The following is a 17,530-nucleotide window of genomic DNA, read 5'->3' on the forward strand; positions in this document are numbered from 1 at the left end:
AAAGACCACATATCGACAATTTTGTTGCAAAATCAGACATTTTGACAAGTATTTAAAAATTAATATGCAGCAATTTTTAGCTTGATGTGCTGTCATTTACAAGATAAAGAATATTTCAAACATCTTCTTCAATCATAACCATCTTTAGTATCTAGTATCACAGTAGATNATATATACTGTGCTAGTATCAAAGATTATTCTATTCTACATTTTTGAGAACTGATGAACACAAAATAAAGTAAACTATTAAAAGTATAAAAAAATGTTTACAATTTTGTTCCAGGTCATGTTGATGAACCGTGAATGGAGCGAATGGCGGGAGAGCCGCGTGGTACTGCAGGAGACACCAACCGCCGCTTCTGTGTTCCCGCATTTTTTGAAGTAATTCACTATTAAAAAAATTTCCACACTAAGGCGATTATCACACTACACCGCGCTCCGCCGCGGTACGCGGGACGACAGATTTAATTATTGTATGCAAGTACCTCAGTTTGTATAGAAAACACGCGCGGCACAACACACTGACAACGCGTCTGCGCGCGGGATTCGTTATTACATTTACATTTAGGCGACTTTAGCAGCGCGACAAACCCGCTACAGACGCGCTGCCGATAATTTCATACTTTAAGACAGCGAATTCTTGCCTTCACATTATTAAAACGCCGCTGCCGCGCTGCTGTCGCGCTTCTAACGCCTAAAGGTAGTCTTTCGAACTAAGCGTCACAGACGCAGCGTCTTTAGCTTTGATCTTCGAGGTAGTCTTTCGAACTAAGCGTCACAGACGCAGCGTCTTTAGCTTTGGTCTTAAAGGTAGCCTTTCGAAGCGAGTTAGTGACGCGGCGTTGGTGGCACAAGACCAAACCTAAAGACGGTGCGTCTGTGACGCTTAGTTCGAAAGGCTACCTTTAATGTGAAGGCGTCTAATGCTCGTTTTCACCATCAATCCCTAATTTTAAGTGACCCCTATGATATTGATAACACATACTTATAATAGGAATTTTGTTTTCATAGGGGTGACAAGATTACGGGTTCTAATCCCATCTGAGACAGTCAATTTCAAGTTCCAAATCATGGTTATGTTAAGAAATATGCCAATTTATATTTGGTCTTTTCAGGTACTTTTACACTGGACAAATTCGGATATCCCATCAGACTGTGCTTCCCGTATTATCGCTGGCTGATAAATACAATGTTAAGGTACATTTATTTAACCATTAAAATGCGTATTTTTAAAAACGTAGAGAAATTAAATCCAGTTTCGAGCGTCACTAGGCGTCACTTCATAATATCGGCCTTAGGCTAAGAACTCGTGGCGCGATTTTCACCCGCGCCCGCGGCGGTTGCGGGCCCGCAGCTTCGGTAGAATGCAGATACTTATGTAAAAACTAATGCACAACTCACGACGCGGTTTTCGCCCGCAGCGGGCGCGGTTGTAATCGGGTCCAGCTCGACGGTTTTCGCCCGCGCGAAAACCGCCCGATCGGCGGGCGACCATTTTGTTCCAGTGACTTAGCACGCGGCGCAATTTACGCTTTTAATTTCTTTGAATAACCGCGCAAATATCGGCTCCTGTGAGTTTTGAAATAAAACCGCAATTCCACAACCGCCGCGGGCGAAGGTGAAAATCGCGCCGTGAATTCTTAGAGTCCACATTGCATTTTCCCTTAATCTTATCATTCTCAGGACCTGGTGACGCTGTGCCTGACGTATATGTCGCAGCACATCGCGCAGGCTGCCAAGCGCGGCCAGCTCATCGCCTGGATGCAATATACCATGGCTTGTGGCCATAATGACGTCGCCAAGGTACGCGCTTATTTCTTCAGCTACATGGACAAAGTGTGTTAGGGACAAAGTAATCAAAATATGTGCTCATTATCCACTGCGGTATCAGTACTCAACGTTCGAATAATCTTTAGTACTACCCAAGCAATGTAAACTGTTTACATTATGACGTCGCTGCTGTCATCATTGTTGTTACGAGCAATGTGTTCTGTTTTTGGGCATATTGCTTGGCATAATATTATTTGTCAATTTTACATATTGAAATTGATGTTATTATAAATTATCTGTATTGTATAACTTGTTGGCGCGTTGGACTTTCTGTGAGCCTTCAAGCAGATTATAAATAAATAAATAAATAAATACCAAAAATTGCTGTGACACCGGCCCCGCCCCCTTGACACATCTCCCTTTAGTTTCTGTGATCTGTGGCGTGTCTATACGCAACAACTACAACTATGGCTCACTCTCTTTCGTCAGATAAAACAATAGGCTAGTTGCCTAAAAAAATTTTTTTAGTCCGTAATGTTTAATATCAAAAAATATTGGACACATATATTTTTATTTGTCAATCTAACAAATAATTACATAGTTATGGTGCGTTGAAGTTGCGCACGACGTCACAACGTGCGGCATTTTTAAGCAAGCGTTGACGTCACGGGCCTCTTCTTATAAACTTTGGGGCGCTTTATCTCTTTAAATTTTCATTAGTTTGAAAAAGTGAAAAATACGCGTAGAGTATTTTTTTATAAGTTAACTGACGGACTAATTAAAACTCTTGCTTTTTGACCCAGGCAACATCCCCATTGCACCTATGCTCATTGTATCAAAGTACATTAGCTTTTATTAGTATTACAGAAGGTTCAATTTCCAATGCCCGCAGGCGTGCCAGAACTTCGTTAAGTGGAACCTGGAGTGGGTGTGGTCGGACGCGGAGTTGGCCGAGCTGGACGGCGAGACGCTGCTGGCGCTGCTGCAGCAGAGCGACCTCGTGCTGCACAACGAGATGAGCCTCTACCAGTGAGTTGTGGACTTTATTGGCTAGGGCATAAGTCTGTAAATTGCTTGAGTTTGTGGAGAACATAGGGCACAAAGTCCTTTGACTGGCGGACCACTTTTTGAGATTTATAGTTCTACCAGCAGAGCGACCTCGTGCTGCACAACGAGATGAGCCTCTACCAGTGAGTTGTGGACTTTATTGTCTAGGGCATAGGGCTCTAAATTGCTTGAGTTTGTGGAGAACATAAGGCACAAAATCCCTTGACTCGCGGACAACTTTATAGATGAGCCTCTACCAGTGCGTGAGTTTTATTATCTAGGGCATAAGAATCTAAATTGCTTGACTTACTCTAGGTCAATAGGGCGCAAGATCCTTTGACTCGCGCACCACTTTTTCGAGATAAGCCTCTACCAATTAGTTGTAGTCTCTATTGGCTAGGACATAGGGCTCCAAACTGCTTGAAGACTCAAGCAGACGCTTAGGTCAATAGGTCACAAAGTCTGCTGCAGCAGAGCGACCTCGTGCTGCACAACGAGATGAGCCTTTACCAGTGAGTTGTAGTCTCTATTGACTAGGGCATAGGGCTCTAAATTGCTTGACTCATTCTAGGTCAATAGGGCGCAAGATCCTTTGATTCAGGAACAATTTTTTTAGTTGACTAGTGAGTGAGCTCTATTGTCTAGGGCATAGAGATCCAAACTGATTAAGTCTGTCAACCTGTCATTCACAAAGTCCTTTGACTTGCGGAAACCTTTAAGATGTGCTTCAAAGCGCTGCTGCAGCATAGCGACCGCGTGCTGCACAACGAGATGAGCCTTTACCAGTGAGTTGTGGACTTTATTGTCTAGGGCATAAGTCTGTAAATTGCTTGACTCACTCTAGGTCAATAGGGCACAAAATCCTTTGACTCGCGGTCCAATTTTTAAGATTTATGCTTCTACCAGCAAAGCGACCTCGTGCTGCACAACGAGGTGAGCCTCTACCAGTGAGTGAGCTTTATTGTCTAGGGCATAGGGCTCCAAATTGCTTGAGTTTGTGGAGAACATAGGGCACAAAGTCCTTTGTCTCGCGCACCACTTTTTGAGATAAGCCTGTACCAGTGAGTTATAGTCTCTATTGTTTGGGGTACAGGGCTCCAAATTGCTTGAGTCTGTCTAGGTCATTAGGTCAATAGGTCACAAAGTCTGCTGCAGCAGAGCGACCTAGTGCTCCACAACGAGATGAGCCTCTACCAGTGAGTGAGCTTTATTATCTAGGGTATAAGTCTGTAAATTCCTTGACTCATTTTATGTCAATAAGGCACAAAATCGCGGAAACCTTATAAGATGTGTATTAAAGCGCTGCTGCAGCATAGCGACCGCGTGCTGCACAACGAGATGAGCCTCTACCAGTGAGTTGTAGTCTCTATTGTCTAGGGCATAAGTCTGTAAATTGCTTGAATATCTCTGGGTCAATAGAGCGCAAAATCCTTTGACTCGCGGACAACTCTTTGAGATAAGCTTCTACCAGCAGAGCGACCTCGTGCTGCACAACGAGATGAGCCTCTACCAGTGCGTGAGCTTTATTATCTAGGGCATAAGAATCTAAATTGCTTGACTTACTCTAGGTCAATAGGGCACAAAATCCTTTGATTCATGGACCACTTTTTGAGATAAGCCTCTACCAATTAGTTGTGGACTTTATTGTCTGGGGTACAGGGCTCCAAACTGCTTGAGTTTGTCGAGGACATAAGGCACAAAATCCTTTTGAGATATTATGCTTCTACCAACAGAGCGACCTCGTGCTGCACAGCGAGATGAGCCTCTACCAGTGAGTTGTGGACTTAATTGTCTAGGGTATAAGAATCCAAATTGCTTGAATCTCTCTGGGTCGATAGGGCACAAAATCCTTTGATTTTTTAAGATAAGCTTCTAACAGTAAGTGAGCTCAACGTGCGCTACAACGAGATGAGCCTCTACCAGTGAGTTGTGGACTTTATTGTCTGGGGTACAGGGCTCCAAATTGCTTGAATCACTTTAGGTCAATAAGGCGCAAAATCCTTAGATTTTTGAGATAAGCTTCTACCAGTTAGTGAGCTCTACGTGCTGCACAACGAGATGAGCCTCTACCAGTGATTGAGCTTTATTATTTACAGTATAAGTCTCTAAATTCCTTAACTCACTTTAGGTCAATAAGGCACAAAATCGCGGAAACCTTTTAAGATGTGCTTCAAAGCACTGCTGCAGCAGCTCTATTATTTAGGATATAAGTCTCTAAATTGCTTGAGTCTGTCTAGGTCAATAGGTCACAAAGTCTGCTGCAGCAGAGCGACCTCGTGCTGCACAACGAGATGAGCCTCTACCAGTGAGTGAGCTTTATTATCTAGGGCATAAATCTCTAAATTGCTTGACTCATTCTAGGTCAATAGGGCGCAAAATCCTTTGACTCGCGGACAACTTTTAGATGAGCCTCTACCAGTGAGTGGGCTCTATTACATAGGGCATAAGTCTCTAAATTCCTTGAGTCACTCTAGGTCAATAGGGCGTAAGAACCTTTGACTCGCGCACCACTTTTTGAGATAAGCCTCTACCAATGAGTTGTAGTCTCTATTGGCTAGGACATAGGGCTCTAAACTGCTTGAAGACTCAAGCAGACGCATAGGTCAATAGGTCACAAAGTCAGCTGCAGCAGATCGACCTCGTGCTGCACAACGAGATGAGCCTCTACCAGTGAGTTGTAGACTTTATTGTCTAGGGTATAAGAATCCAAATTGATTGAATCTGTCTAGGTCAATGGGTCACAAAATCCTTTGTCTCGCGCACCACTTTTTGAGATATTATGCTTCTACCAACAGAGCGACCTCGTGCTGCACAGCGAGATGAGCCTCTACCAGTGAGTTGTAGTCTCTATTGTTTGGGGCATAAGTCTGTAAATTGCTTGAATCTCTCTGGGTCGATAGGGCACAAAATCGCGGAAACATTTTAAAATGCGCTTCAAAGCACTGCTGCAGCAGCTCTATTATTTAGGATATAAGTCTCTAAATTGCTTGAGTCTATCTAGGTCAATAGGTCACAAAGTCTGCTGCAGCAGAGCGACCTCGTGCTCCACAACGAGATGAGCCTCTACCAGTGAGTTGTAGTCTCTATTGTCTAGGGCATAAGGCTCCAAACTGTTTGAATCTCTCTGGGTCGATAGGTCACAAAATCCTTTGATTTTTGAGATAAGCTTCTACCAGCAGAGCGACCTCGTGCTACACAACGAGATGAGCCTCTACCAGTGAGTTGTGGACTTTATAGTCTGGGTCATAAGTCTCTAAATTACTTGAATCTCTCTGGGTCTGGGTCTCTAGGTCACAAAATGCTTTGATTTTTTAAGATAAGCTTCTACCAGTAAGTGAGCTCTGCGGGCTGCACAACGAGATGAGCCTCTACCAGTGAGTGAGCTCTATTACCTAGGGCATAAGTCTCTAAATTGCTTGACTCACTTTAGCTCATTAAGGCACAAAATCGCGGAAACATTTTAAGATGTGCTTCAAAGCGCTGCTGCAGCAAAGCGACCTCGTGCTGCACAACGAGATGAGCCTCTACCAGTGAGTTTTGGACTTTATTGTCTGGGGTACAGGGCTCCAAACTGCTTGACTTACTCTAGGTCAATAGGGCACAAAATCTGGAGCTGGTCTGGAGCATACGTCTCTAAACTGCTTGACACTATCTATCTAGGTCATAAGTCGCAAAGTCCCTTCTTTCTTGATTTAAAGTTTAAACCTATACTGGGGAGTTCAAGTACTATTGTCGGGGGCATAGGTCTTCAAAATCTTTGTCTCGCGGTCCACTTCTTGAATCTAGTCTAGATCAGTGAATTCTAGTTATATGTCGGTGATGATTGTGGTTGTTATTGTCTACAGTTTCGTGGTGCGGTGGCTAAGCAAGCAGCGGACGCGACTTGACGCGCAGGGGCTTGGTGAAGCGGAGGCCAAACTGCACTGGGACTCGTTGGTCGCTGCTGTCTTCTCGCACGTCAGGTCAGTGGATAGAATTTGAACTTTTATTATATTAATACTAGATACAAAGCTTAAAATTATGTAACCCGACTACGCGTTTTTGCAATATAGCATCTTTGACGCGAAGTAAATATAGATGACCCACGCTGAACTGTCCCACCAAACTCAATGACAGAGGGTCTCATATATACAAGTTACTCTATGGGCGCTACCATCGTTCAACTATATGGTTTCCAACATGGCAAAAATCGGAACCCGCGATCCGGTATTGACGGTGGCGCCCCGCTGTCAATGTCATGGATAGGACAGTTCAGTATATTGGAACTATACTTTGCGCACTGTCACCACTGCGGGGGGTGTTATGTGCGACTCCTGGTACTCTGAAAATGACGCTGCTCCGTCCTCAAAAGGACACCGAGAAAGTCTCTGTAGCGTTCTATCATCACCCGATGATGGTATCACGAGTATCTGGCTAAAGCTTTGGACTTCCGCGTCACGGCTGGTGAGCGCTCACCTACATGGTAGACCCTACCATTCCCATACAATGGACGTGCCAATAGTGCCTCCGTACCCCCAGCCTGCTGTCCACCATCTAAGAAAATAAAAGAACATTTGTACGTGTTTAGATTAAGATAAAATGTATTTGCGCTTTTCGTAGCGCCACCCCCGCGCGGAACTAAGTTCCAATTTTCGTTAATAGATGGCGTTGACCGTAATTGACTCGCGCTAACATTTGATTTTTTTTTTTACTTTATAGGGTGTTTTGCATAACTGGTTTAAATGTTTAATAAAGTTTTTATCAGCCTACGGAAGTTGTGTTATTTAATCGTGTGATGTGAAGTGTGTGAACAGTACGACCGCTTTTTGCGGAGTGTGAGAATAATTCATTTCATTAATTCCCGCGCGCATTCCGCTGCCTTCTTCTGTGAGATGACTTTCTCGCAGGAGTGCAATATAGCGCCTATTACAATAGCGTTAAGGTTGACATTCACGTGTGCGCAGGTTCCCGATGATGTGCCCGAACCAGCTGGCCAAGCTGCTGCTGTGCCCGCTGACGCAGGAGCACAAGGAGTTCTTCATGGAGCGCATGGCCATCGCCATGAGCTACCAGTCAGGTACGCATCAACACCCTGTATAATAGCCATGAGCTGCCAGTCAGGTACGCATCAACACCCTGTATAATAGCCATGAGCTGCCAGTCAGGTACGCATCAACACCCTGTATAATAAACCTGAGTTACCAGTCAGGTATGCATCAACACCCTGTATAATACCCATGAGCTACTAGTTAAATACGCGCCGTAAACCTGTAATATTGCAGTAAGATACTCAAGTACGCACTATTTCCTTGTATGATCGCCATGAACTATCAGTGAATTACTGTATTTGTGTACCATTGTAAAACCACCAAGTATGTCTTCGTGGGGCACTGGGAAAAGCTATGACATGGCTGCCGTATTTATATTTTGGATATCATCCGCTGATTTAATTAAATTGTTATTTTGAGATGACAATGTATTCGCGTACTTCATGTAGGTAGATATATCAAAAGTAATAAGGGCATATTATGCTAAAGCTTGTGCGGACGCATTTTACATTGAAATGCACTCTAGCAGCGTACTTCCACCTCTTGCCGCACGTGCTGAAATACGTATCTACTGCTCCTACTATTATTCGATACAGGCCCGCGCGAGTTTTAGCGGAGACCCTAAATATTAGTGATGTCAGATAGTCACCATACACCGTTATAGCTGTGCAACTGCGATTTTCAAATTCCTTCCACCCAGGTCAATACGAGCGCGTAGCAGAAGTGCAGCAATCGGAAGCGGGTCGCATGCTGTTCACACCGCGCCTCTACACCGAGGACACGTGGGGCTCCGTGCTTGGGGTTGATAACTTCCACTCGCTGGCCTGCTACCACACGAGGACCTTCATCTTCAGCACCAGGTAGAGTTGTATTTCAGGTAACACAGAAGACGAGAAGAGCCTTCGTTAAAATAAGCGCTGGCGGCCCCCGAAAGTGAAAAATATGTAGTATAAGCAGCGGATGCGTGTGATGTATTTCTTCACGCGCGGCGAAAAGCGGGCGCACGCCACGGGCGTGAATTTCCATGTAATATTGCAATGTGGTAAGAATGCGTAGTGGGAATAGTTTTGTTTGACATTCTGCCACATTAATGCTGAATAAAGGAATGAGGGCTATCGTTTTTATACTTAACAGTTGGCACCTCTGGCGATTGACAGGACCTTACTCTACAGTGGCGCCATCTTGATAAGTGCAAATGCGATAGTCCTCCTACCACTTTAGCGCTCACCAGTTGGTGCCACTGTCTTCGCTACTAGCAAGTGACAGGACCTTACTCTACAGTGGCGCTAACTGGTAAGCGCTAAAACGATAGCCCTCATTGAGGAATGAAAATGCGGGATCAAAATTTTGAAATTCTTGCAAACTGCGGGAATTTGTAAAATTAATATAAATAGATTACGTTATTACAACCCGATCGAGTAAACTGCGCACCTATCTGGAATAATGCGGCTCTCCGTTGCACTCACTTGCATACCTTCCCGCGTCCGCCCGCCCGTCCGTACCAGAGCGTCGATGTGACGTCACGATTGCCTGGTGCGCAGTTAACTTAATCCGGTTGCATGTATCTTTTTACACTGGTAGCTGGGTGGCGTGCGATGTTTTTCTAATACAAACTAAGGCATCCACAGGGCTTTTCTGGATTCGTACGGCCCGCACACACCCCACATTTTTTATAATAAAATATTAGTAATTTGTAAATACAAATTACTAATAATCCCGTTAACCTCATGATAAGCAAAATATGCTCATGTTACGAGAACCCGCGTGCCACGGATCACGAGTCGGCCAGTCCGAGCCCTTGTTGTGGCTTCAATACATTTGTTAACCCGTTCGCCGCCGCAGGTCGTCGATGGCGGAGGTGTGCTCGGATCGGCCGGCGGAGTGGTCGGTGGACCTGTACCCTAAGGGCGTGTGGTTCCGCAAGAGCCTGCTCATCGTCTGGGCCGGCACTTTTGACGTGAGTCCACTTATACTAACATTCCATCATTCAAAGTCCAAAGTCAAAGCTTAGGCCCTTTCCAGAACGCTTATAAACATCATAAACTTATAATACATTAGCGGCCGCCCGCGACTTCGTACGCTTGGATCCCGTTTTATCCCCTAAGGGGTGGAGTTTCAAATCCTTTCTTAGCGGATGCCTACGTCATTACATCTACCTGCATGCCTTTCAGCCCGATCCGTCTAGTGGTTTGGGCTGTGCGCTGATAGATCACTATGTCAGTCAGTTACCTTTGAGTTAGATAAATTTAGATATCACCACTTGATTCCGTCATTGACGTGTGATTGATACGGTACAGTCAGCGTCAAATAGTTCGTGACACCCAGTGGCCAAAAAGTTGACAACACTACCTTATTCCAATGGTAACAAAAACGTTTTGGGAACTTTGTGTGTCATAAAATAATTGACGCTGACTATACTGGCGCCATTAATTTCGTCTGTGCTAGAGCTGAAACAGGATAGACCCTGCCCTGGTACTTTGCAGTGAATACTAAATAGGCGCCCAATCAATGAGGTTTTTTTTGTGCTCATATCACAGCCACATGAAAAGAATGAATCAGCCTGTCAATCTCAATACCAGTGTGAGATCACAAGTCTAATATAAGGTTGTGGGTATGCCCATCGTACACACGTCTGTAACTTGTGACCTAAATGGTGTCAAGTGTACTTAGCTGCATGTAATTCTCTGCAGGTGCCAGAGGTGGTACTGCGGACGGTGCGCATCGCGATCACGTGCCAGAACTGTCCCGAGCGCGCGCCCGACGACTGGGCCGGGCCCGAGCCCGACGTCAGGGTCAAGGTACAGTGCCCAGAATCATCATCATCGTCATTTCAGCCACAGGACGTCCACTGCTAAACATCCTTCCTAGGCTTGTGTAGTACATGTACTATGTACTAATAGGAAGCAATTCCTTTAAGTGAACGAGAACGAACTATTCCTTTTAGGTCGTTCAAATCGGTCTTTTAGTTCACTTTAGTACAGCTGATCACGAATGAATAGGTGTGAACGAGACGTGAAATTGGTGACAAGCGCGCGCGAGCGAGATGGATTCGGCTCTGTGAGTGTGTTGCGAGTATTTTGCGACATTGTACTTTAAGGTGATAGTAATAAAGACGTTTTTCGTCCGATCTGATTAAAAATCGATGTACTAAAATGAACTAATAGTGCTAGAATGAGACGTGAGATTAGTGACATGTGAGCGCGAGTGAGATGGGTACGGCTCTGTAACTCTGTTGCGAGTATATTTGATATTGGGCCATAAATACATAGGAATAAAGACTTTTTTCGTTCGATCTACCTAATAGAATCAGTGTACTAAAATGAACTAATAGTACTTGAAGACCGAACTAGTTCATTTGACCGATTGTACTAGTTTAGAGCGATTCGTTCAGTGTCCGAGTAAAAACAAGCCTAATCCTTCCCCAATGACTTCCAAATCGCACGGTTGGTAGCGGCCTGCATCCAGTGCCTTTATGCTACCTTTATCAGGTCGTCGGTCTACCTTGTGGGTGGATGTCCCACGCTGCTTTTTCCGGTACGTCCCAGAATGTTACTGTATTTATTATTATATTAGGTGTCCAAAAAATAGTTCATGTTGAAGCCCAGAGGTAGATCATCTCAAGGGCTACTCGAATCCCATGTACGTTTCGCAGTTTTTGACAGTTTTCGAGTTATGATTTTTTTAAAGATGTTTAGAGAGAAGAGAAATAAATTGTACCACTGACTCAAGTTATTTTTATGAACTTTTTCAGATTGGAATCTTAGTATGGGGAGTGCAGAAAGGTGTAGAACACGTTTCTTCTGTCGTAGAGAGGGTGCATCGGTTCTCATCGCAAAACAGGTGAGTTTAGTTATCTACAATGTCAAGTTAGGGTTTTTTTTTATAATTTATTTAACAACTTAAAGACAGTTACATTGAGACAATTACATTTAGATAGCTTTAAAAACCACTAGGGTTTGATGTAAAGCTAACGAGTTTGCAGTGGGTACATTCACAATTTCACATACAATTACATAATACAGCATAAAAATATTTTAATATTGTTACATTAGCTTTAGGAAATAGTCCTTCAGCTTATATTTAATATTTTTAACAGTGATTTCCTTGTGGTGTAGGTGGGCCATCGTGCGTGTTTTGTTTTCGATGTAAACTCGCGGAGATGAACAGGCCTGGTTATACGCAGGTCTACCAAAGTTCTATATTTTTTTAATGCTTCATTAAAAATTTTCATTAAACCTACTGATAGACATTACGTTATCACATGACTGATTCGCAGAGTGCTCAACATAGACGGAGCGTTGGACTTCGACGAGTTGAATACTCCTCTCTACACGCCGTCCGCTAGCGAAGCCACCACCACCATCGAGCCGTCCGTGACCCACAAGGGACCCACGTGAGTCACGCCCTTTTATACATTACTGGCAGTTCGAAGCGATGGGAGGCCGATAACCTAATTAGGGCTATCGTTTTAGCGCTCACCAGTTAGCGCCACTGTAGAGTAAGGTCCTGTCACTTGCTAGTAGCGAAGACAGTGGCACCAACTGGTGAGCGCTAAAGTGATAGGAGGACTATCGCATTTGCACTCATCAAGATGGCGCCACTGTAGAGTGAGGTCCTGTCAATCGCCAGGGGTGCCAACTGTTAAGTATAAAACCTTACCCGAACACAGAATATTGTAAGTACAGTGACTGAAATCGCCGACGAAGAGATTCCATTACGAACAATTACGAAACTCCCCGCACCCCGCGCTTTTTTCAACCGAAAAGTGGGGGGCGTCTTCGTGGATGAAATGGTCTACTTAGGTTTCTTTCTACCTAGCATAGGCATCAGTCTCATCCCGTGGCGGCGGAGCGCGTATGTGTTTACGCGCACCGTTAGCGAAGAACATGGGAGGTACTACTCCCCTGAAGCCAGTCGTCGCTTGCTCCAATAGAGCAAGCCACAGTCTGGGGCGGAGCCGCGAAAGAATGTCTAGGCCGTCCAGCTCTGACAATAACTCGCAGTTCCGTCCCAAAGACTTTAGGAGGACACCGTCAGGTTTTAGTGAGTAGGCCCTGCCCATCTGGCAGGGAGAGCCTCATGTAACCAACTGGTTCCCCCGGGTCAGTGGGTATGCAATTTCATGCATTTCCAGATGAAAAAAAAAAGGCATCAGTCTCATACAATATTTTATCATTATATCAGCCACAGGACGTCTACTGCTACCATACCCTCAATGATTTCCACATTGCCCGGTTTGTAGCGGCCTGCTTCCAGCGCCTTCGTGTTACATTTATGAGATCATCGGTCGACCACAATATTATTATAACTATTTACATTTTTGCAAGACCTGGAGCGAGATCAAGCGAGAAGCTCAAGACCGAACGAGATGGAGGACTGTTGTGGACGCCCTCTGCCCCATCTAGGGGACATAGGACCATAAGTCAAAGTATTTACATTTTTGTGTCACATTTCAGTCGGTGTCCAAAATGTACAGACACTAGCGACGATCCAGAACCGAGGCATCTATTGGGACCCAACAGGGATCAATTACGGGTAAGTTTTATGAAATCATTATAACGCAGCCGTCTATAAATCGATTTAAAAAATGAATCAACCCATTATTATCCCTTCGCTAGCTCTGAGTACTCGTATATGAAAGCCCATTAAGCCCCGCAAATTATAATAAATATTTTTGTTAATAATGATACAAACAAACTCTTCCGAATTGAATGTATTTCCCCAGACTTCAGATGATCTATGTGACACACGAAAATCACCCCTATGCCCCTTAACTTCAACGACAACAAAACATTGAGTTACGATCCTATCGTGTAATCTTTCTAACAAAATGATCCGTGTCAATACGCATTTAGAACTGTTTTTCAATGGGACGACTTCTGAACGTCAGCGAGATCTTGACTGTCAAAATACGTGAATTAGGCCTCAGGACAATAAACCATTCTGTCACTGCCATTAGGTCTATTTTAAAAGTATTTTTGTCCTCAGATACAAGTAGTAATCGTCCCGCTAACGGACTACTGTCACGTGGGCGAAGCGGCGTGACGCTCCCCGCCCCCGTGACGTCACTCGGACGCTCAGTGCTCGCTGTGAGACGCCAATGGCAATGCAGCGGTCAAGTGCGAACTATTCTGACTAGACGAGCCGTTCAGAATGAAGAAATAATCGGCTGTTTAAAATAAAGATATAATATTATCATGCAATGTAAACTCCATTATAACGACACACAAGGGACTGAGCTTTTTCGATGTCATTGAGAGTGGTCGTTAAATAGAGTAGAACGGTAATGCGGATAGAAAGCAAGGTAAACCAATAAAGTCAAGAAATTTCGACGTTATAAGGGGTTTGTCGTCAAATCGAGTAACGTTGTAAAGAGTTTAATATTGTATTTCTTGTGTGCGCGTGCGCCGGTTATCAATAACATCTGTTCCTCAATGAGTTGTTGATAAGTATCAATTGTGAGCATTCTTTTAGTTCAGAACAGCCTGTCTAGTACTTATGATAGTTGAAAGGACGTCAAAGTACTCATTTTCGATGTAGCTACGTAATGTGCCTATTTGATGTGCCGTCGCCCGCACAATTGGCCAAGTGCGTTTTAACCGACTGCCTCGGGTGAGATCCGAAAATACGTTTCGTGATTCGACTTCATTTACTTTATGCGCGTAACAAAATGTATACATCAATGTGTTGAATAGGTAAACTTCTCAAAGCTGTGCTAGCTGCCATTGTAAATTAAATTCGATATTGTTACATAATGTAAGACAAAATCTTAGAGCGGCGATAAGGTGTGTTCACATTTCAACACGTTCACATTTCAATCTATTCATTCAATTTCAAGAGAGCTTGCATATACAGCCCGGCTATGCTAAGCTAACTTGAAAATTTCTAGCGGACTACAATGTGAACGAACTAGCTCGTAGACGATGGCCGCTGGGGCAGAAAAGTTCTCGAGTGGCGACCACGGGCTGGAAGACGTAGCGTGGGCAGGCCTCCTACTAGGTGGACCGACGATCTCGTAAAGGTCGCGGGAAGAGCCTGGATGCGGGCAGCGCAGGACCGTGCATTGTGGAAAACCTTGGAGGAGGCCTTTGTCCAGCAAGCAGTGGACGTCATTTGGCTGAAACAATGTGAACACAGCTTTAGCGGTTAGCGGGGGTTTAATCTGCACATGGTTGCAATGCAACTTATCGGAGTTTTCTGTTTCTTTTAAATAAGTAATACTTGTTATTGGATAGATCTACTGAAATTGTAATCGTTTTGCAGATTAAAGCCTCTTGTATCGAGTTTGTTTTTAACAAGCTGGTTCTAATTGAACGAAAGATCTCATATTTGGTATCATATCGCTCATATTGAAGCTAGCTTGTTGGAAACTACTTGTATCATACTAGATACAGCCGATTCTTGAAGACTGCTAATTCAATGTCAATTTTCATCTTTACATTGAGTCTTTTAGGATTTATTTTCAATCTTTTTCAAAGAGGTGATGTCGAACCTATTCTGAATTTGGGCCTTATTTTAAAATAATGTCGCAATCAATTTTGATGTATGTAACAGTTTTCATGCGAGTACTTAATAATCTTTTGTTTTAGCTAATTTGTTGTTTTATCTAAAGCTAGTTTAGTGGCAATTTGTTTACTATATTAATGTTAAGGGCACTATATTCGATTGACAAATAAAATAGCTATTTATACTGTATGTTTGTAGACAAAACACATAATGTTATTTACTATAGCCTGACCAGGAACATAAAAACCCTGGCATAGAGGCGCATCAATTGCATTTGATAGTGCAACACTGAGTACAGTCGTACCTGTGTTAAATTAATAGGCTAACTTTATGTATCAGGATTCAAGATTACGGGCTAATTTGATATTTTCATAAATTAATAAAAAAAATATTATTGTAGATAACCTGGTTTAAATAAATTAAATGAAACCATCAATTGAGCTAGTAGGATTTATTTTATTATTCATCAATAATCAAATCAGAACTTAAATATTCAACTGCAATGTCTGCTCATGAACGCTTCAAACTCTGTACTTATTTCCCAATTCCATAAAAATCAACACTTAGAAAGTGATAAAAAAAATTAAAATAGATAGTTGAAACAAACCACAGCTAATTTTCATAGTGGACTGTACTATACGATAAACATGTCAGTCAATTTGACAACCTTTGTCGGAAACATTATTCAATGAAAATATTGCCCGAACCCTTAGTATTTCTCTTCGACAAATACTTTAACACATTGTGAACCACATTTCTTTCACGACTATAAAAAGATTTTAGTAATTTAATTCACAAAATCAATTGCGCACATTTAAAATAAAGTTTGTTTACACTTTGACAGCAATAGACTGACATGCAAGGTGACATGTCAATGAAGTTTTCAGTTACTGTTGCCATTAAAAGAAATTAGTACCATTAGTTTTCCGCAACATGGCGAGGGTTTTTATGTTCCTGGTCAGGCTATAGATTAGATTTCTTTATAATAATATTTCAATTTATTAATATTTTATTTGTCGACCGGATTCGACTAAATGCATGCTATGCTGTGTTGTGACTGACTTTGTATATAAGTGCGTTGCTCCGATTCTATAAGGGTAGCTATAGGTCTTGCAATTAACTGAGTGTCTAAGGTATGGGAGCAACATGGGAGGGCTGGTGGCATTGACATATTAAGACGTGACGGAGCATTCAAATCTGAAGTCTTGCTGACGTTAGACGTCAACCAAAAGGCTTATTCCACTATTCCCCGTTGACAATCCCCGTCAACGGGGATTAGTAAACTTTTTGTTTACTATTCCCCGTTAACGTTAAATTGGAACTTATAACGGGGGATAATGAACTAAGAAGTTCATTAATCCCCATTACATTCAAAATAAAATCCTAATATAAGCTCCAATTGGCGTTAACAGGGATTAGTGAACAAAAAGTTCACTAATCCCCGTTGACGGGGATTGTCAACGGGGAATAGTGGAATAAGGAGGACTGAAGGGTGTTTTATTATAGCTAGTTTTGCACTTCATTTTAGGGTTTTCCCTAAGTGCAGACTGGACCCGTTTATTAGATTCAGAGCAACGCAAATTCTTGATGTTAAAGTGCAATAATTGTTAATTACTGTTCGCTCAGTATTCTTTGATGTGGATCAAGTTATACTGATTTTGTGGAATAAAATGTAAGTTTTAAATAATGACTTATGTTATTACTACAAATTAATGTGTTTCACTGCAAAATAGCTTTTATTTCGTATGAGATAAGAGCGGTCTTTGGGTTGATAGATTCTACACTATCTCCAGTACTAACATTATTATAACAGAGAAACCTTATCTGATGATTAATTTGTTACTCTTTTACGCAAACACTACTTAATGGATTTTGATGAAAACTGAAAACTTACAGAGATTCATAAAGGGTAAACGGAAAATAAAAGGCTAGTTTTTGCAATAGAAGTATTTATTACACGTATAATGCATATCGCCATTGAAAATATACAGGGCGTACAAAATATCTCCATTTTGGGATAAATAAGCTCTCACCAGTCCGTTGCGTTGAATTCGGGTCCACTGGAGAACTTTTATTATATTCTAGGGCTTTTAGAAACCCTTAGGTATTGTCAAATAATAATATAGAGCCTGCATAAGGCATATGACATTGAAACATCGCTCACACACAATTTTATTGTC

General features: G+C 42.7%; 1 protein-coding gene across 1 annotated transcript; it reads left to right on the plus strand.

The window, feature by feature from the left end:
• The first annotated feature begins 262 nt into the window (after positions 1 to 262).
• On the plus strand, positions 263 to 14,596 carry LOC114353383 (BTB/POZ domain-containing protein 17-like). Its single transcript, XM_028305366.1, has 13 exons — positions 263 to 381; positions 1,116 to 1,197; positions 1,684 to 1,803; positions 2,663 to 2,799; positions 6,663 to 6,779; positions 7,761 to 7,873; positions 8,545 to 8,704; positions 9,687 to 9,801; positions 10,535 to 10,642; positions 11,596 to 11,684; positions 12,121 to 12,237; positions 13,301 to 13,379; positions 13,833 to 14,596. The coding sequence occupies exons 1-13, from the start codon at positions 263 to 265 to the stop codon at positions 13,887 to 13,889; spliced, it is 1,413 nt and encodes a 470-aa protein (XP_028161167.1). The 3' UTR covers positions 13,890 to 14,596.
• The last annotated feature ends 2,934 nt before the right edge of the window (positions 14,597 to 17,530 follow it).

This window comes from Ostrinia furnacalis, unplaced genomic scaffold, assembly GCF_004193835.3.
Source record: "Ostrinia furnacalis isolate ACB-3 unplaced genomic scaffold, ASM419383v2 OfSCF1656, whole genome shotgun sequence".
Classification (NCBI taxonomy): Eukaryota; Metazoa; Arthropoda; class Insecta; order Lepidoptera; family Crambidae; genus Ostrinia; species Ostrinia furnacalis.

Bases quoted from the DNA above. Each gene is read 5' to 3' on its own strand.
- LOC114353383 (XM_028305366.1), top strand. From the start codon at position 263: ATGTTTACAATTTTGTTCCAGGTCATGTTGATGAACCGTGAATGGAGC. The intron at 2,800-6,662 runs GTGAGTTGTGGA...TATTGTCTACAG, and splicing joins AACGAGATGAGCCTCTACCA to TTTCGTGGTGCGGTGGCTAA. The intron at 11,685-12,120 runs GTGAGTTTAGTT...ACTGATTCGCAG, and splicing joins CGGTTCTCATCGCAAAACAG to AGTGCTCAACATAGACGGAG.